This window comes from Sciurus vulgaris, assembly GCF_902686455.1.
Source record: "Sciurus vulgaris genome assembly, chromosome: 4".
Lineage (NCBI taxonomy): Eukaryota > Metazoa > Chordata > Mammalia > Rodentia > Sciuridae > Sciurus > Sciurus vulgaris.
Genome location: NC_136464.1, coordinates 103,258,939 through 103,280,175, shown reverse-complemented (window position 1 = coordinate 103,280,175; position 21,237 = coordinate 103,258,939). Strand labels below are relative to the sequence as shown.

The following is a 21,237-nucleotide window of genomic DNA, read 5'->3' as shown; positions in this document are numbered from 1 at the left end:
CCATGAGAACTTCCTTAGGCCTGTCATTTTACCCCCATTATTTCCTGAAAATCGGTTTTCAATAACAACTTGACAGTTTATGCATCAGAAAGTCCGGAGTATTTGGGAATGGTGGAGGGCTGCACCACATTAAGAGGGAGAAGATTAATCTGTTATGATGAAAGTTATTGGAATACAATTAGCGAGGTCTGTATATATGCATTTTTAACAACTTCATGTATGAGAAACTCATAGTTCAAATCACAGTTAAAGTTAAAATCCTTCCCCCCCATCGAGTCCTCCAATTTAAGTCTAATGCCATAATTAGGACCAATGGGTTTAATCAGAACTTCCTTGAAGTTTCCTTAGCTCACTTCAGACATTAAGAAAGGTTGGTGTGTGTGTGTTTGCCTATGTGTGTAGTCTTTTCCACCTGGGACTGGGAGGAGAAATTGAATCCTATATTTGCTTATTTACTTTACCACTAGTACATTCCCCACCCCATTCTTAGTGTTTTCTTCCAACGCAAATCTCCAATTCTTTCCCGCCATTCTCTCAACCCTGAAGGATTCAAAAGTGATGGGAAGCGACCCGCCTTCTAATGAATATTCAACAGCAAGGGGCTGGGAGGAAGTATAAGAAAAACCCTGCAAGAAATTCAACGTGAGTCGGCCTGCCACTGACTCCAGTCCGCCGCCCCCACCCTCCAGCGCGTCCTTTAAAAAACAACAAACAATAGCCCAGCCCCGGGTCCTGGAAGCCGAGCTCGCGGCTGAGAATGATCCCCGCGGAATCGTCCCTCTCCAGCGAAACGTGGCATCTGCACAGCCCTCCAGAGCCAGTCTGAACTCTGGCCAACAAGGCAACAGTCAGACGGATTAAACGATTCGGGACCGAGTGGCCAGAAGGTCCCTTCCTTTGTCGTGCAAATGAAAAGGGATTGGGGCTTTTGGGGTGGCGCGCACCCGGGACGAAGTTCCTGAACCTCTGGTGCTGGGTAACTTTCTCCCCATTTTGAACGCGGCGCGGGATTGTTAGATCCCTCCTAGGACCCCCCTGCTAACGTGGGAGGAATGCTGAGAAAGGTAAGTGGTATTTCTTTGAGTGTTGTTGTCCCTCCCGCACTTTTGGACAAACCAAACAGCATGTGGCCCAAATCCTGTGTCATAGAACTTTTTTTTTTTTTCTGAAACGAAGATGGAAGGAAATGAAACGCGTAGGATTTGGACAAGCTACGAGGGCAGAGCAGTCGGTGTAGTGGAGGTTTGAAAAGTTGCCGCGGCCCCAGCAGGTGCATAGGGGCGAGCGTGCGGAACAGCGCCAGGCCGGCTGAACACAAAGCCTACAGTGCGGCGCGGCTGCGTTGCCATGGCAGCGGGGGCGGGGCAGACCCGCGGCGTGCCCGGGTTGCCCGGCGACGGCGGGGGCGCAGGCGCGGGCGCAAGCGCTGGGGACCCGACTTCGCTGTAGGCTTCTCTAACCAGGTTGAGCCAACCGGCCTGAGGTTCTCTTAGCCGCTTCTCCCGCTCCATGTTGACTCAGTCTCTTGGCAGCCACTTGTCCCGTGGCTAGGCAATCAGGCTTATAGGCTAACACCTTCTTAATGACATAATACTCTGCTTTTGAAAATATTTGAATTGTGGTCTCACGAAGGCATGAAAAAGATGGCAATTCTTTCTAAAGTAAAAAAGGAAGACATTCCGCTTACTTTGCTGGAAAATATTCCTTAATTATTATCATTTAAAAATAATAAAATACAGAACCCAGGCTGTACCTATGAAAACGAATTGGCCTTTAGTCTTTCAAGTAAAATCTTCGCAAGAGAAAAGCACATACGGCAGGTAGTAAGTCCTGCATTAAAAAAATCAGAAAGTTCTGTTGCATCTTACAGTGTTTTAGATGCTACTTTCAGAAAGCATGGGAGAGAACCAACTTTGTTTTATTCCACTGGGAGTTTTCTTACATGTAAATGTGCCAGATAATGTTAACTTATTAGTTCAAAGATTGTCTTAGCCATACGCTATAAAATAAAAGGTAAGAATTTGAATTATCTTTCCCAGAGCAGTGATTGACAGCTATAGTACTACTTTTTTTTCCTTCTTCTTTTTATCTTCCTATAATTAAGGGTATCTTTTGTTATTTTAATTAGTTTATCCAGAGTTTAATAGTGTTTGTCAAAGACACTGATATGTTAGGTTGTTTTTGGTTTGTATGTTTTTGGTACCAGGGTTTTAACCCAGGGGTGCTTAATCATTAGCCACATCCCCAGCCCTTATTATTTTTTTTATTTTAAGACGGGGTCTGGTTGAGTTGCTTAGCCTCAGCTAAATTGCTGAGGCTGGTTTTGAATTTGGGATCCTCCCGCCTCAACCTCTGGAGCCTCTGGGATTACAGGTATGCCCACAGGGCCCAGCTGTTGTCAGTTCTTAACATTCTTAACACTGATATGTTAAGTTCCATAGCAGTTTGTTTGTTTGAGTTACTGGAGTTGGAACCTAGGGCCTTCAGTATGCTAGGTAAGCACTCTACCTGAGTTCCTTCTCAGCCCTATTTATTTTAATTTGAGACAAGTTCTCCCTAAATTGCCCAGGCTGGCCTTAAAGTTGGGATCCTCCTGCTCAGCCCCCAGAGCAGTTAGGATTACTGGTTGATTTCTTTCTCTGCCTCTATTTTTGTCTATGTGTTACTTATGTGTTGGTAAATTCATTTCTTAAACATAGTAGATTGGTTTAAACTAATCTACTTTGTTCTGTGCATAGTGCCAAACTCAAGAGAAGAGGAACAAGTGGTGAGACAGACATAGAAAGTTTAGTTAGAAACAGTTTAGGGTGAAGGAAAGGCCAGGAAGCAATTAAAATTCACTATGATACATTCTTGTTTGGAGATGTCGTCAGCATGGCCCCTGGTAGAAAACCCAAGCTATGGTGATTAGAATATAAAATGTTTTCTAATGCATTATCTTAGTTCAACTTCATAACTACCATACAAGAATTCATATTTACCATTCTTTTTTAATGTATGGAAAAAACGGTAACTCAGAGACGGTGAGTGACTTGAGCAGTGTCCCAGAAAGACAGGCACATCTGATGATGTCAGATGGTTTGTGTTACACCATTGCAAACCACATGCGTTTATGAGCTTTGGGAGACTGCGTCTGCCTCTCACCAGACCTGGAGGTTCCGGGTGCAAGGTGCCTTCTCTTCCTCTCACCTTCCCAAGGCTCTGCCTAACTCTGTATGGAGGAAGATGAGGGAAACGCTTTTGAAAGACAAGTAAAGGAACAGTGCAGAAGAAAGGAAGAGATGGAGAAGGGCTCCATGGAGCGAAAGGAAGTGGAAGGGAAGAGTGAAGGAAAGTTGTCAAAAAAGGAACAAATGTTCAAAAATGGGACTGAGGGCAAAGTGAAAGGTGGCAGAAGCATTTTGGTTATTAGTCAGCTGTTGTGGCAAAGTACCGCAGACCAGGGGCTTGAATGATAGGCATTGATTTTCTCATGGTTCTGGAGACTGGGAGTCCAAGATCAAGGCGTTGGCCAGGTTGTTTCTTCTGAGGTCTCCCTCCTTGACTTACAGGTGGTGCCTTGTCCCTGGTCTCACATGATTGTACTTCTGTCTGTGTTGTCTGTATGCTAATCTCCTCTTCTTATAAGGACATCAGTCATATTGGATTAGAGCCCACCCCAATGACCTCATTTCATCTTAATTACCTCTTCAAAGGTCCAGTGTTCAAATATAGTCACAGTCTGAGGTACCTGGGGTTAGGGCTCCAGAGTATGAATTTAAGAATAAGGAAGGTGATACCAGCCTGTCACTTTGAAAACAAAACCTACTGACTCATTTATTTTTTTTTTCATTTAAAAAAAAATTTTTTTAGTTGTAGATGGACACAATACCTTTATTTTATTTATTTATGTTTATGTGGTCTTGGAGATCAAACCCAGTGCCTCACACATACTAGGCAAGGGCTTCACCACTGAGCCACAACCCCAGTCCTTATTTATTATTCTCACTAGTAATCCCTCTTTCTTAACACAAATAGTTGAACAAATTGTGGCCTTTTTTTAGATTGGTAAATTTTGGATATCTTCTTTTATCCAGAAGTGAATTTTTAAAAAATATTTTTTAGTTGTTGATGGATTGTTATTTAATTTACTTATATGTGGTGCTAAGACTTGAACCCAGTGCCTCACACATGCCAGGCAAGTGCTCTACCACTGAGCTACAACCTCAGCCTCAGAAGTGAATTCTTATAGTTAGCTTGCTTCATATTTTATTTCCACTCTTACCTCTGTGGGATAGTTTCAAACCTTGGGACATTTTTGACAAGGGCTGATGAAGCTGAATGGTGACCCCCTATTTCTAGGTAGATATGACCTGTCTTTCTGCCACTTTTAAGCTGTGGAGTGATTTTGAGTCTATTTACTGCCTGTGCAGCATGTAAGCCTGATAAGAATGAAACAGCTATAATGTAATCATATGGACAGCAAAGCACAAAATTCATGAGCATCTTAGGCATGAAGATAAGCAAGAGCAATTCTACTTAGATGGCAGTTTCCATGCATATTTCTAATGAGATATGTTGGCATAGTGTGTCAGACTGCTTGTGAAAGGTAGCCAGAAAAATTTGAAGGTTTTCTCCGAGGCATTGAATAATGAACAATGTTATAATTGGAATGTGTTGCAAAGACTCAAATCAAAATATGGTCATACAATAACAGGATCTAGGCAGAGGCCTGCAAGTCTTGTGGCCAGTGCCTTGCCCTGAGGTGAACTACGGAAGCTGCTTTGTTAAAGTAGGAATAAGACTAGACTTTGAGATAAAGACATTTCCAGAGTCTTCTGCCATATGTTTCCCTATTCATCATACACCAGAGTTTCAAAACATTTGTGTTTGTCTCCTTAACTTCCTTCATTTCTTTAAACTCTGCCTTCAGAAAAGGTGGTGTGTAGCTGTCTGTTCTTGTTTCTTTAATATCTTGTCATTTGCAAAAAGAGTTTTAATAAGTCACTCCTTGGTCCTTTTTTGAAAGTTGAAACTCTGTGCATTGTTTTAGGAAACATGCCTGTTCCTACTAGAGTCCCTCAATTCAAGAGTCTTTTGCCTCTTGAATTCTCAAGTTGTGATTTATGTCCTCGTTGCGTTTCCCCAAGGCCTTCCCCCTTGATGACCATCCTATTTACCTCTAAGTGTGAGGCCTCAGACCATTCTGGAATATCCCTGCAGAAGAATACTGGTCCTATGTACTTGGTGGGACTTTTTCAAGGAATACAAAAGCTTTTGAAATGTGCTCTTTGGATACAATCCAGCAGCTTTCCTTGATGGGTGGTTTCAGAAACTTGAGTGGAAAAGTTATTGTGATACCAGCCAAAAAAGAAAGCCTGTTTCCTCAGAGCAATGCATACTTAATTAGTGCAGGGATCAGGGCCAGTATGAAGAGTTTGAAAAGTCAGTTTTGAAAGTTGGTGTGAGTTCCCAAAGAACAGAATCATATATTTCTCCTTCTTTGAATCAGACGTTTGCTCAACTGGTCAGCCATGCAAATCCCTGGGCACAGTTTCAGGAGGTGGGTCAATTCATTCAGTTACTGCTTCTATAGACACTTTTAATTAAACGCTCACCTCAAATGAAAGAACTGAAGAGCCAAATTCAAATGTACAACGAGTGAGGAAAAAAGGCTACCCTGCCTGTTGATGACTTCCTCGGGTTTTGGCACAGTGACATAACCTTCGTTGCTGATGGCACTAAAGAAGGTAATGGCATTGAAGTGGCTTGGAAGGTCCCAAGCACTCACCAGGTGTGTGTCAATCACTTAAAATACACTCTGCAGACAGAGGCATGAGACGATAGATTGTGGACTTTTACTACATTAATTTGTAACCTAGTTTATGTAAAAGGACATGAGCACAAGAAAGTAAAATGACAGGGTCTGTCACATGCATGCTCCTAGACAGACACAAGCCACCTGGGAGCAATGGCTCATGGTGGGCTCTGCAAAAGAGATCCCCATCTTCCTTCTCTCTGGGGCTTCTTTCCAGATACCTACTTCTGCAATTTCTCCTCACCAAAGCCCTAAACTTGACTCTTTCCTGCTTTTATAGTTTCCTTTTTGCAGTGCACGGGATTGAACCTAGGGCCTACTCAAATACTAGGTAATACTGCTGAGCCATACCCTAATGTCATTTCTTGCTTTTCAGCTCAAGAGTCTCACTCCAATTCAGTGAGGATGCTAGAGAAATTCTACCTGAGCGTGTTTAAATCAGGGTGAACCTAGTTGTAGGATTCTAACTCTCTATCTTCCTGGGGAAATTTACCAGGGTCTGAAGGAAATAAAAGAAGGAGTTGGACTGAATAAGTGGAGAACAGAGACCTCTTTACTCTTTCTTTATTATTGGTAATTTAGTCATAAATACTTGACTACCCCCCCCCCCCCCACACACACACAACTGCTCAGAAACAGTGTTCATTTTGGGAAGGAAGCAGGGATGGGAATAGGAAAGAGAGTAGAATGAATTGGACATAACTTTCCAATGTTCCTACATGAATATATGACCAGTGAAACTTCACATCATGTATAATCTCAAGAAGGGGAAGTAGTACTCCATGTATGTATAATATGTCAAAATACATTCTACTGTCATGTACAACTAAAAAGAAGAAATTTTAAAAAAGGTATTCAGGTTAAGGGCAGGATACATAGGCAACTTAAGCATAAAGACTATGTTGAACTGGGCATGCTGGTGCATGCCTGTAATCCCAACAGCTTGGGAGGCTGAAGCAGGAGGATCACAAATTCAAAGCTAGCCTCAGCAACTTAGTGAGACCCTGTCTCACAATAAAAAATAAAAAGGGCTGGGGATGTGACTCAGGGGTTAAGCACCGCTGGGCTTTAAAAAAATTTAAAAAATAGACTATTGTTATGGTTTGGATTTGAGGTGTCCCCAACAAACTCACATGAGAGACAATGCAAGAAGGTTCAGAGGAGAAATGATTGGGTTGCGAGAGTCTTAATCTATTCAGTGAATTAATCCCTGATGGGATTAACTGAGTGGTAACTGGAGGCAGGTGGGATGTGGCTGGAGGAAGTGGTTCATTGGGAGTGTGGCTACGGGGTTTATGTTTTGTATCTGGAGTGTGGAGTCTCTCTCTGCTTCCTGATTACCATGTGATCCTCTTCCCTCCTCCCCACTCTTCCACCTTGATGTTCAGCCTCACCTCGAGCCCAACCAATGGAGTCGACCTTCTATGGACTAAGACCTCTGAAACCGTGAGCCTTCAAATAAACTTTTCCTCCCCTAAAATTGTTCTGGTCAGATCCTTTAGTCACAGCAACGAAAAAACTGACTAAAACAACTATGTTGAGGACCAGAGCAAGGCAGAAAGGAGAAAGATGCTCGTCTAGCGCCCCAGATGGTGACAGAAGACAGGGCAACAGTCAATAGCCCATATCCTGAGACTAATGGAAGAAAACACACAGGCCTGCAGTACAGAAGTGCCCGCTCTGTACTTGAGCTTCCAACTCTTCACTCATGGAGCTCAGCTACCGCTGTGTGGTGATCAGCAGTGATTTAGAGCTGGGGAGTCACAGAAGGGAGTGTAGCCACCTGTCATTCCATCATTCCTGGCTTTTCGAGTTGGAATGGTAAATTCTGTTCTGGGATGTTAGGTCTGCAGGGTTTTCCATCTCTGGTTTAGCCCGTTAGAGTTTCATGCATCTATTAGGTGTGTGGGGCTGACAGGGACCTAGTCATCATATATCCTATTTCTAAGGAAAAGATGTGCAAAATTCCAAATAAGTGAAATGTATTTTTGTTGCACAAAACCTTTGAACCATGGAAATCAGGGTGATTGAGAATTTTATCTGGATGCTGAGGCATGGAGCAGAGAGAGCCAGAGGCGCATCGGGAGAGCTGGGCCTAAGTCTGGCCTCTCACACAAATTTCCAAGCCATACCCCTAGAGATGGTGGATGCTGTAATCTGCAAAGAAAGATCTGATTTGTTTCTGAGGTCTCAGTGTTCTGGCATTTGGCTCTTTCCAAAAGCCAGCCTAAAATGGAAGATGTCTTCCCTCAGAAGCCCTAACACTTCTCAAATGTCAGTCTCTCTGTCTTTTATATATGCTGTTGTCCAGGGAGTGGAAGAGACTGTAAGTCTCCAGGGCAATGTTATCTCCAGTCTTCAAGCTCGAGGTTGGGAAAGACTTTCTGGGAAAATTTTCAGAGATGGGAATTTCTCAGCTTTACCTAATTTGTGCTTTTGGTCCATGACTTGGTAAAATACAATCGTGTTCTGTTGCTCCTGGCTCCAATGGCTGTGGTCAAGAGATGTCAGCTATGAGAGTTTCAGTGCCATATAGTAGTCCTATGTCACTGGAAAGTCATGGTCACCTAAAGCTATTGTTGTCATTATTATATTATCCTCAAGTAGATTCTCTCAGGATGCCCTTTCCCCCCAGATGCCTGTAGTTTCCTTTGATTGGAAACACAGGTATGTCCCTGTGTACAAAGGGAAACATAGTCATCCATCATTTTACATTGCATATGAAATCCTGAAAAAGTTTTGCATTTTGGGATTTGGGATTTATATTGTAAAGAAACTGGAGGATCAAGTTAAATGCAATTTATACTGAATCAATTAGTAAAAGGAAATATTTATTTATTTTGGTGCTGGGGATGGAACCCAGGGTCTTGCTCACAAGGCTCCGCCACTGAACCATATCCCTGGCGTGGAAGCACTCATTTATTTATTTATTTTTATTTTTATTTTTACAGACTGCATTTTGATTCATTGTACACAAATGGGATACCACTTTTCATTTCTGTGGTTGTACACAATGTAGATTCACACCATTCATGTAATCATACATGAACATTGGGTAATACTGTCTCAGTCCACTGTCTTTTCTTCCCCCACCTCCTCCCACCCCATTTTTCTCTATACCATCCAAAGTTTCTCCATTCTTTTCTTCCTCCCCTGCCACTGCCCCACTGTTATGTATCATCATCCACTTATCAGAGATAACATTTGGCCTTTGTTTTTTGGGGATTGACTTATTTCACTTAGCATGATATTCTCCAACTCCGTCCATTAATCTGCAAAATGCCACAGTTTTAGTCTTCTTTATGGCCGAGTAATATCCCGTTGTGTATACATACCACAGTTTCTTTATCCATTCATCTGTTGAAGGGCATCTAGTTTGGTTCCATAATCTAGCTATTGTGAATTGAGCAGCTATGAACATTGACGTGGCTGCATCACTGTAGTATGCTGATTTTAAGTTCCTTGGGTATAGACTGAGGAGTAGAATAGCTGGGTGAAATGGTGGGTCCATTCCAAGTTTCTGAGGAATCTCCATACTGCTTTCCAGAGTGGCTGCACCAATTTGCAAGTCCACCAGCAATGTATGAGTGTACCTCTCTCCCTACATCCATTACAACACTTATTATTGCTTGTGTTCTTGATCATAGCCATTCTAATTGGAGTGAGATGAAATCTTAGGGTGGTTTTAATTTGCATTTCTCTAATTACTAGAGATGATGAGCACTTTTTCATATATTTGTTGATCACCTGTGTATCTTCTGTGAAGTGTCTGCCCAGTTCCATAGCCCATTTATTGATTGGGTTCTTGTATTTTTGGTGTAAAGTTTTTCAAGTTCTTTATAAACTTTGGAGATTAGTGCTCCAAAGTGTGTGTGAAAAAGATTTTCTCCCACTCTGTAGGCTTTCTTTTCACATTATTGATTGGAAAACACTCATTTATAATGAAAGTTGATCTCTCAGTTTGTAGAGTGAATATTCTTGGGGTCTTATTTGTCAGGTTTCTTTTAAGTGAGTGTATTTCTATTTAGATAATAGGTATGGTGTTTTAGATAATATTGTCACATCCAGCTCTTAGACTCTTATCACCTGGAAAAAGGAGCCACACTACTCCTTTTAGTGGGATAAAAAAACAGCTGAAGTAACGTGAAAATCAACAGTTCCCTTGATTTGGGAATGTGTTCTTTGGAGAAAAGTTTAAGCACTTTAAAATTAAACACTATATTCATTACTGTTAGCTCTGGGAATCTGCCCAAACAAATCATTCTTCCAACAGTGTTTATGTTCAGCCAATGTGGGCAGTCAGCCACTGAATTAGGCATTTTTTTTTTCCCCTCTAAAAGACATGATTTGACCAGTAAGGATTTGGTAATGCAAATAGACAGGAGGTTAAAGCCCTGGGTCTGAGAAGTTTGGTATCTCATTCATCTTTTTTTTTTTTTTTTTTTTTTCTTTTTGGTACTGGAGATTGAACCCAGGGGTTCTTAACCACTGAGCCACATCCCCAACCCTTTTTATTTTTTATTTTGAGACAGGGTCTCACGAAGTTGCTTAGGGCTTCCCTAAATTGCTGAGGCTGGCTTTGAACTTTCAATCCTCCTGCCTCAGCCTCCTGAGCCACTGGGATTACAGGTGTGTGTCATCACGCCCAACTCAAGTCACCATTTTGAAGTGTGTAGTTCAGTGCACATAATTGTGCAGCCATCACCCCTGTGCATCTCCAGAACTCCAGGAGTCTTCTCAAACTGGAACTTTGTATCCATTAAATAATAACTCTCCCCTCCCCTTCTCCTGTCCCTGGCAACCACTATTCTATTTTCTGTTCCTATGAAGGTGACTATTCTAGGTGCCTCATATAAGTGGAATCATACAGTGTTTATCTTCTTGTTCACTTATGATACTGTCCTCAAGGTTCATCCATGTTGCAGAATCCATCGAAATTTCATTTCCTTTTTAAAGGTCAAATAATATTCCATTGTATGTATATACCACATGTGTTTTACCAGTCATACCTTGATGAGCATTTGGGTTGCTTCCACCTTTTTCATTCTTTTTAATGGCAGCGTAGAATTCTGTTCTATGGTTATAACATATAAACTATTTCCCTGACAGTGAGCTTTCCTCTTTCTCCATGCTTTAGTGAATAATTGAGAACTTAACGTTACTTTGCATGTGTGCAAGTGTTTTTAGTCAGCTTTTTCGTTGCTGTGACAAAAAGACCTGACAAGAACAGCTTTAGAGGAGGAAAGGTTTATTTGTGGGCCCATGTTTCAGAGGTCATAAATAGCCAGCTCCATTCCTTGGGGTGCGAGGTGAGGTAGAACATCATGGTAGAAGAGTGTGGCAGAGGAAAGCAGCTCACATGGTGATCAGAAATCAGAGAGAGAGAGAGATTCTACTCACCAGATACAAAATATATACCCCAGAGTCACACCCCAATGACCCATCTCTTCCAGCTACACCCTGTGCCCCCTCAGGCGCCACTCAGTTAATCCTATCAAGGGATTAATTTCACTCATAACCCAATCATTTCACCTCTAAGCCTTTTGTGCATTGTCTCACACATGAACTTTTGGGGGACACCTAATATCTAAACCAGAACAACAAGGATATGAGTTGGCTAAATTTCTTGAGATGGATTTGTTGAAAAACAATGTTTTGGGCCTATTAAATTTGGTGGTGTTGCTAAGGTGTCCTCTACCTAGATTGCACCAAAGTACACCTCCAGTCGAGAGAATCTGTTACCCTGCCCCTCACCAGCACAGGGGGTTAACAAATTAACCTGGGTGTTTCAGGACCATTGTATTTCTTTTACTGAGTCTCTGTGCTCATTTTCTTTGTTCATTTTCAACTGGGCTATTGGGTTTTATCTTCTCTCTTCTTTATATTGGCTGTTGTTGAAAATTTTGCTTTCGTTTGGCATCCTTAAACAGCCTGTGGGAGTCTTTTGGAGCTCCAGTGTGAAACAGGAGCTTTGTCTGAGAATAGTAAAACCTGCTTTTCAACACCATTGATCCAATTCTGGCTCTGTGACAGTACATTTTTTTAAGGGGACTGTCTGGTGCTGGAGGAGGCTTGACGAAAGTGGTGATATTTAGAAGTAGGAAAGTCTTTGTGAGAATGCTATACAAATTTCTATTCTCACAGTGTGTTTTAATGTTATTTAAGGTTTGCTCAAGTTGTCTCTCATAAGTTCAATGTATAAACCTAAGCTGATGAGTTACTTGGAATTATCCGAATAAACAATGGGAAAAATAGCATGTTGTTAACTTTCAAGATGCTAAGCCCATACGGATAACCACAGACCAGAAACCTCAAATCCAACATGCCCCACTCTGAACTAGTCCTTCTGCCCATACAGCAACTCCTCAGTTCCTGAATTGACCGGATTTTCCAAGATACATCCCATCCCCACTCGTCTCCACATCACTGCCATGGTCTAAATGTCTGTGTCCCTCCAAAATTCCTATCTTGAGACCTGACCCCCAGGATGATGGTAATATGAGGTGGGGCCTCCAGGAAGTGATGAGATCAAGAGAGCAGAGCTCTCATGAATGATATGAGTGCCCTTATAAAGAGGCCCGATGAGCTGGGGATACAGCTCAGTTGGTAGAGCGCTTGCCTCTTGAGCACAAGGCCCTGGGTTCGATCCCCAGCATCGCAAAAAAACCCCGCCTCCAGAGAGCTGCCTTGGTCCTCCGCGTAAGGACAGAGGACAGTAAGGGAGCGCCTCCTGTAAACCAGGAAGTGGGTGCTCACCAGGAAGCAGGCTGTCACCTTGATCTTGGACTTTCAGCCCCTCCTATGTGTCCACCACCCTGCACTCTGTCACCACCACCCATCTGAACTCTCTGGATTACTGCAACATCTCCTACGGATCCTTGGCCTCCAGACTTTCCCCCATTCAATACTTCTCTGATCCATCACCAAGAATAGCTTATAAAATGAAAATTGGACCACTGCATCTCCGGTTAAAACCCTTTGATGGCCCCCCATTGCCTTAGGATTAAACTCAGATTCTTCATCCTGGGTGCCAGGGCCAGCACTCCTGGCCTGCCTCCTTACCCTGTTTCCTCACTCACCACCCTCGCCTTCCTATACTTTGTTCTTACCACAGTGGTCTTCAGTTTCTTACACTCAGGGTGTGATTCTTATTTCAGGGACTTTCAATCTGCTGCTCTTCTTTCTAGAATGTTTTTGCCTGTTCTGTCTTTCCCACCCTGTCACTGAGACAACTCCTACTTACTCTTTCTCCAGCAAATCACGTCCAACACTCCCCAGTTAGACACTTCCGCTCAGACCCTACGTGTCCCTTACCGGTATGATCCCCCCAGTATTTTAAATGCCTGTTATAAAAGTGATCCTCCCCACCAGCTCAAAAAGCAGGGTCACATCAACCTTGTCTTCCAAGATCACTCCAGCACCTAATATATCTATTGCTCATAAATATCTGTTGATGAATAACTGTTGAAAGATGGATAGAGAATGAGACATTGCAACATGGGAGCTGGTTGTGAGAATGTTACATATTGAGAGTTCCAGAACGATACCCTGTGTCTTTCCTGCAAATTCTGGGACCTGTATGAAAAAAGACGAAGCAAAATGACAGCATTTTCTTTAGCCATATGTCCCACTAACCGTGTGAAAAAGACACTGAAGGTAAGACTTGCTCAAGGTGAAGACCAGGCAGGGGGAAACGATGGCCACCTGCTAACTGTCTTGGCAAGGTCACAGACAGGAAAGGAGCTCACCGAGGACAGTCAGGGTGTAACAAGCTTGGGGCAGAGATCCTGGCCAGGATTGGTGAGGAAGGGATGATTTTTGAGTACAATATCACTCAAATGACCTTCAAGGACATTCCATCTAAGAAACTCTTCTGTCCTTTTTATTTAATACATTCACCTCTCTGTCCTTCTCTTTGAGATGTAAATGTGGTTTGGGACCTATTCCGGGCAAGAAATTTTGTGTTTATAAAATGCAGTCATTGATTTGGGAACTAGGGCCTTAGTGGAATGCAGCTCAGCAAAAATAATACAGGCTATACGTCTTAGTTCATTTTCAGTTGCTAATAAAAATTCCTGAGGCTTAGTAATTTCTAATAAATATAATTTTTTCTAGCCCATGGTTTATTGTGCTATTCCAGATCATGGCACTGGTATTCTCTGGTATTCTACTACATCATAACACAGTGGAGAGCATCGCAGGTCAGACTGAGCAAGTGTGGCCAAGACAGCTTGCTTTTATGACAAAGGCACTCCTGCCGTGACCCTCAATCCATTAATGCATGAATGGGTTAATCCATTCATGAAGGCAGAGGCCTCAAGACCCAGTCACCTCATACAGGCCCCACCTCCCCAAACCCCAACAATGGCAATCAAGTTTCAACATGAGTTTTGGAGAGAACAAACCATTTTCCAACCACAGTACCATACTGGTAAGCAAGTAAACCTTAAACTCAAGACACTCTCAGATGATTTATTCCTTTGGAAATTTGTAGCAACTGTGGTCATAAGGAGCTTCTCCTCCACTGGGATTCACACTGCAAAATTAGTGAGATACAGCCTCCTGCAACCAACTGTCTTTGAGGTATTACTTCATCATCTCCCTCCCTCTATTGATGAAACTAGTTTTCCTAGCAAGGCCAATAAGGAAAAACAGGAAGGCCTACAATTATCAGTATAAAGCGGATTGTTTGTATAACCAAAGGCAACATTGAGAAAAAATATTCAAGAGATAAATAACTTCTCAGTCCATAGCATTGAGAGAATGGAATATTCATCCTACAGTGACCTCTGTTTGTAGAAAATTGATTAGGGAGACTTTGGGGTGAGATGGTGATAGGGGTAAGAGGTTGTTTTTATTTTCTTTTTGAGAAGAAAAGTCTTTCATGAAGAGAAATGGGAAATGAGACTCATTATTCAGCCTTCAGTAAAGTGAAATATATACAGAAAGCTCCTCAAACAGGAAGAAGAAACTAGGATGATAACCATAAGATACTAACAGTTATTGAGTGTTTACTATACACTAACTACTCTGCTAATATTTTGCGTGGGTTACTTTATTCAACCCCTATAGCAGCCTGTCAAGTCAGGAGAGTCATGAGGCCCATTTGCATCGAGTCGACTGAAGCCCAGGACGGGCCCAACACTCCTCAAGTCTGAGTTTTTGGCAGCAGATAGAGAGCTGGGGTTCACCTGCATTAACCCCAGGGGATCTGTTGCCTCCATCAATGCCCTTGAGATATAGCCTATCTCTGTTCTTGATTGTTGTGGGACCGTGCACCAACACTTAAGTTTCTGTGTTTCAGAATAGTACGAGGCTCATACAGATTAAATAAAATACTGAGGCCATGTTAGATACCAGCCCACTATAGAAGTACTTGGTTGATGACAGGTGCTGCTGGTGGCAGATGGCTCTGCTCCACAAAACCCTGAAGGAATGAGGGCTAATGAGAGCTTTGCATCTTCCATGCGTGATTGCCAGGACCACTTGGACCTTGACATCCCATCGGCAAACCAGGGAAGAATGTCGGAGCCAGAGGTTCAGGTATACTGAGGCCTAAAAAGAATGCAATCTGGGGGTTGCTTTTTAAGAATACAGATGTTCCCTCCAATAGTTCAATTTAGGATTTTTCTGCTTTACAATGGTGCAAAGGAAACACGCATTCAATAGATCAGGACTTGGAATTTTGAATTCAGATTTTTTTCCCCAGGCTAATGATATGTAGTCTGATCCTCCCTCGGGATGCTAGAGAGCAGTGGCAACCTCAGCTCCCACTCAGCCCTGCTATCATAAGGGAAATAGCTGACACTCTTCAGTATTTTTTGAATATAGGTATTCAATATATTGAGATGGTCAATGCTATATTAAAATAGGCTTTGTGTTAGATGATTTTGCCTAACTGTAGGCTAATATATGTATTTTTTGAGCATGTTTAAGGCAGGCTAGGCGAAGCTAGGACGTTCTGTAGGTTAGATGTATTGCGTGCATTTTTTATTTTTTATTTTTTTTATTGTAAACAAATGGGATACATGTTGTTTCTCTGTTTGTACATGGCGTAAAGGCATACCATTTGTGTAATCATAAATTTACATAGACTAATGTTGTTTGATTCATTCTGTTATTTTTTCCCTTCCCCCCACCCCTCCCACCCCTCTTTACCCTCTATACAGTAGTTCCTTCCTCCATACTTGTCCCCCTCCCTAACCCTAACTCTAACCCTAACACTAACCCTTCCTTCCCCCCCATTATGTGTCATCCTCCACGTATTAGTGATATCATTCGTCCTTTGGCTTTTTGAGATTGGCTTATCTCACTTAGCATGATATTCTCCAATTTCATCCATTTGACTGCAAATGCCATAACTTTATCATTCTTTATGGCTGAGTAATATTCCATTGTATATATATACCACAGTTTCTTTATCCACTCATCAATTGAAGGGCATCTAGGTTGGTTCCACAGTCTGGCTATTGTGAATTGAGCAGCTATGAACATTGATGTGGCTGTATCTCTGTAGTATGCAGATTTTAAGTCCTTTGGGTATAGGCCAAGGAGTGGGATAGCTGGGTCAAATGGAGGGTCCATTCCAAGTTTTCTAAGGAATCTCCACACTGCTTTCCAGAGTGGCTGCACTAATTTGCAGCCCCACCAGCAGTGTATGAGTGTACCTTTCTCCCCACATCTTCGCCAACACCTGTTGTTGCTCATATTCTTGATAATCGCCATTCTAATTGGGGTGAGATGGAATCTTAGGGTGGTTTTGATTTGCATTTCTCTTATTACTAGAGATGTTGAACATTTTTCCATATGTTTGTTGATTGCTTGTAGATCTTCTTCTGTGAAGTGTCTATTCATTTCCTTAGCCCATTTGTTGACTGGATTATTTGAATTCTTGGAGTAGAGTTTTTTGAGTTCTTTATAGATTCTGGAGATTAGTGCTCTATCTGAAGTATGATTGGCAAAGATATTCTCCCACTCTGTAGGCTCTTTCTTCGCATTGCTGATAGTTTCCTTTGCTGAGAGAAAGCTTTTTAGTTTGAATCTATCCCAGTGGTTGATTCTAGCTTTTATTTCTTGTGCTATGGGAGTCCTGTTAAGGAAGTCTGGTCCTAGACCAACAAGGTGAAGATTTGGACCTACTTTTTCTTCTATAATCTGCAGGGTCTCTGGTCTGATTCCAAGGTCCTTAATTCATTTTGAGTTTAGTTTCGTGCATGGTGAGAGATATGGGTTTAGTTTCATTCTGTTGCATATGGATTTCCAATTCTCCCAGCACCATTTGTTGAAGAGGCTATCTTTTCTCCATTGCATATTTTTGGCCCCTTTGTCTAGTATGAGAAAATTGTATTTATTTGGGTTTGTGTCCATGTCCTCTATTCTGTACCATTGATCTACCTTTCTATTTTGGTACCAATACCATGCCGTTTTTGTTACTATTGCTTTGTAGTAGAGTTGAAGATCTGGTATTGCAATACCCCCTGTTTCACTCTTCCTGCTAAGGATTGCTTTAGCTGTTCTGGGTTTCTTATTCTTCCAGATGAATTTCATAATTGCTTGCTCTATTTCTGTAAGGTACGTCATTGGGATTTTAATTGGAATTGCATTGAATTTGTATAGCACTTTAGGTAGTATGGCCATTTTGACAACATTAATTCTTCCTATCCAAGAACATGGAAGATCTTTCCATCTTCTAAGGTGTTCTTTAATTTCTTTCTTTAGTGTTGTATAGTTCTCATTGTAGAGGTCTTTCACCTCTTTTGTGAGATTGATTCCCAAGTATTTTATTTTTTTCGAGGCTATTGTGAATGGGGTAGTTTTCCTAATTTCTCTTTCTGAAGATTCATCACTTATGTATAAAAATGCGTTGGATTTATGGGCATTGATCTTGTAACCTGCTACTTTACTGAATTCACTTATGAGTTCTAAGAGTTTTCTGGTGGAATTTCCAGGTTCCTCTAAATATATAATCATGTCATCAGCGAACAGGGATAGTTTGAGTTCTTCTTTTCCAATTCGTATCCCTTTAATTTCTTTGGTTTGTCTAATTGCTCTGGCCAGAGTCTCAAGAACGATGTTGAATAGAAGTGGTGAAAGAGGGCATCCCTGCCTTGTTCCAGTGTTTAGGGGGAATGCTTTCAGTTTTTCACCATTTAGAATGATATTAGCCATGGGCTTAGCATAAATGGCCTTTACAATGTTAAGGAATGTTCCCACTATCCCTATTTTTTCTAGTGTTTTGAGCATGAAGGGGTGCTGTATTTTATCAAATGCTTTTTCTGCATCTATTGAAATAATCATGTGATTCTTGACTTTAAGTCTATTAATGTGGTGAATTACGTTTATTGATTTCCTGATGTTGAACCAACCTTGCATCCCTGGGATGAAACCCACTTGATCATGGTGCACTATCTTTTTAATATGTTTTTGTATGCGATTTGCTAAAATTTTGTTGAGAATTTTTGCGTCGATGTTCATTAAGGATATTGGTCTGAAATTTTCTTTCCTTGATGAGTCTCTGTCTGGTTTAGGTATCAGGGTGATATTGGCTTCATAGAATGAGTTTGGGAGGGTTCCCTCCTCTTCTATTTTATGGAATACTTTGAGAAGTATTGGAATGAGCTCTTCTTTAAAGGTTTTGTAGAACTCGGCTGAGAACCCATCTGGTCCCGGACTTTTCTTTGTTGGTAGGCTTTTGATGACTTCTTCTATTTCAGTACTTGAAATTGGTCTATTTAAATTGTTTATGTCCTCCTCGTTCAGTTTAGGCAATTCATATGTCTCTAGAAACCTGTTGATGTCTTCGAAATTTTCTATTTTGTTGGAGTATAGATTTTCAAAATAGCTTCTAATTATGTTTTGTATTTCAATCCTGTCTGTTGTGATATTTCCTTGTTCATTCCGAATTTTAGTGATTTGGGTTTTCTCTCGTCTTCTCTTTGTTAGTGTGGCTAAAGGTTTATCAATTTTGTTTATTTTTTCGAAGAACCAACTATTTATTTTGTCAATTTTTTGTATTGTTTCTTTTGTTTCAATTTCATTGATTTCAGCTCTGAGTTTAACTATTTCCTGTCTTCTACTACTTTTGGTGCTGTTCTGTTCTTCTTTTTCTAGGGCTTTGAGCTGTAGTGTTAGGTTGTTTATTTGTTGAGTTTTACTTCTTTTATTAAATGCGCTCCATGAAATAAATTTCCCTCTAAGTACTGCTTTCATAGTGTCCCAGAGATTTTGATATGATGTTTCTTTGTTCTCATTTACCTCTAAGAATTTTTTAATTTCCTTCCTAATATCTTCTGTTATCCATTCATCATATAATAGCATATTGTTTAATCTCCAGATGTTGGAATAGTTTCTGTGTTTTACTCTTTCATTTATTTCTAACTTCAATCCATTATGATCTGATAGAATACATGCTAGTGTCTCTATCTTCTTGTATTTGCTAACATTAGCTTTGTGGCATAATATATGGTCTATTTTAGAGAAGGATCCATGTGCTGCTGAGAAGAAAGTGTATTCACTCTTGGTTGGATGGTATATTCTATGAATGTCCGTTAAGTCTAAATTATTGATTGTGTTATTGAGATCTATGGTTTCTTTGTTCAATTTTTGTCTGGAAGATCTGTCCAGTGGTGAGAGAGGCGTGTTAAAATCACCTAGTATTATTGCGTTGTGGTCTATTTGGTTTCTGAAATTGAGAAGGATTTGTTTGACATACATAGATGAGCCACTGTTTGGGGCATAGATGTTTATGATTGTTATATCTTGCTGATTTATGCTTCCCTTAAGCAGTATGAAATGACCTTCTTTATCCCTTCTAACTTTGGCTTGAAGTCCACATTATCGGAAATGAGGATAGATACTCCAGCTTTTTTGCTGAGTCCATGTGCATGGTATGTTTTTCCCCATCCTTTCACCTTTAGTCTATGGGTATCTTTTTCTATGAGGTGAGTCTCTTGCAGGCAACATATTGTTGGATCTTTCTTTTTAATCCAGTCTGCCAGTCTATGTCTTTTGATTGATGAATTCAGGCCATTAACATTCAGGGTTATTATAGAGAAATGATTTGGTTTCCCGGTCATTTGGTTCATTTTTAAAATTTTGTTTATTTATTTGTTTGACACAACTTGTTTCCTCCTTTATTTGACAATTCCTTTAGGATAATTCCTCCCTTTGCTGATTTGCTTCTTTGTTTTTCATCTCTTCCTCATGGAATATTTTGTTGAGAATGTTCTGTAATGCTGGCTTTCTTTTTGTAAATTCTTTTAGCTTTTGTTTATCATGGAAGGATTTTATTTCATCGTCAAATTTGAAGGTAAGTTTTGCTGGGTATAAGATTCTTGGTTGGCATCCATTTTCTTTTAGGGCTTGAAAAATGTTGTTCCAGGCCCTTCTAGCTTTTAGGGTCTGGATTGAAAAATCTGCTGATATGCGTATTGGTTTCCCCCTGAATGTAATTTGGTTCTTTTCTCTCACAGCCTTTAAAATTCTGTCTTTATTTTGTATGTTAGGTATTTTCATTATAATGTGCCTTGGTGTGGGTCTGTTGTAATTTTGTGTATTTGGAGTCCTATAAGCCTCTTGAACTTGATTTTCCATTTCATTCTTCAGATTTGGGAAGTTTTCTGATATTATTTCATTGAATAAATTGTTCATTCCTTTGGCTTGTTTCTCTAGGCCTTCCTCAATCCCAATAATTCTTAAATTTGGCCTTTTCATGATATCCCATAGTTCTTGTAGATTCTGTTCATGATTTCTTACCATCTTCTCTGTTTGTTCAGCTTTGTTTTCAAGGTTAAATATTTTGTCTTCAATGTCTGAGGTTCTGTCTTCCAGGTGTTCTATCCTATTGGATATGCTTTCTATGGAGTTCTTAATTTGGTTTATTGTTTCCTTCATGTCAAGGATTTCTGTTTGGTTTTTTTTCAATATCTCTAACTCTTTATTGAAATGATCTTTTGCTTCCTGTATTTGCTCTTTTGCGTGCATTTTTGATTTGCAATATTCTCAATTTATGAAAACAATTACTCCATCATTAAGTCGAGGAGAATCTTACAAACTGGCCTGTGACTGTATTTATTTTATTTTTTAAAAAAATAAATTAATTTTTATTTGTTCTAATTAGTTATACATGACAGCAGAGTTCATTTTGATTCATTGTACATGAATGGAGCACAACTTCTTATTTCTCAGGTTGTACATGATGTAGAGTCACACCATTCATGCGATCGTACATGTACCTAGAGTAATGATGTCCATCTCATTCCACCATCTTTCCCACCCCCATGCTCCCTCCCCTTCCCCTACTCCCCTCTGCCCAATCCAGAGTTCTTTCATACTACCTTGAACAAGCCCAATCTGGTCTATGGCCATATTTCTATGGCTCCTCCCAAGGCTTTAAAGGGGTCTTGCAGAGAAGGAGCCCTGCAGTCCAACAGTCTGTAGCT

General features: G+C 40.8%; 1 protein-coding gene across 1 annotated transcript in view; it reads left to right on the top strand.

Moving 5' to 3' along the window:
• Positions 1 to 686: 686 nt before the first annotated feature.
• The window catches only part of SPATA13 (spermatogenesis associated 13), a 354,900-nt gene continuing 334,349 nt past the window's right edge, over positions 687 to 21,237 (top strand). The window contains exon 1 of the mRNA XM_079138816.1: positions 687 to 1,064. Coding sequence (XP_078994942.1) covers positions 1,053 to 1,064 — 12 coding nt within the window. The 5' untranslated portion in view covers positions 687 to 1,052. The remainder of the gene's footprint in view (positions 1,065 to 21,237) is intronic.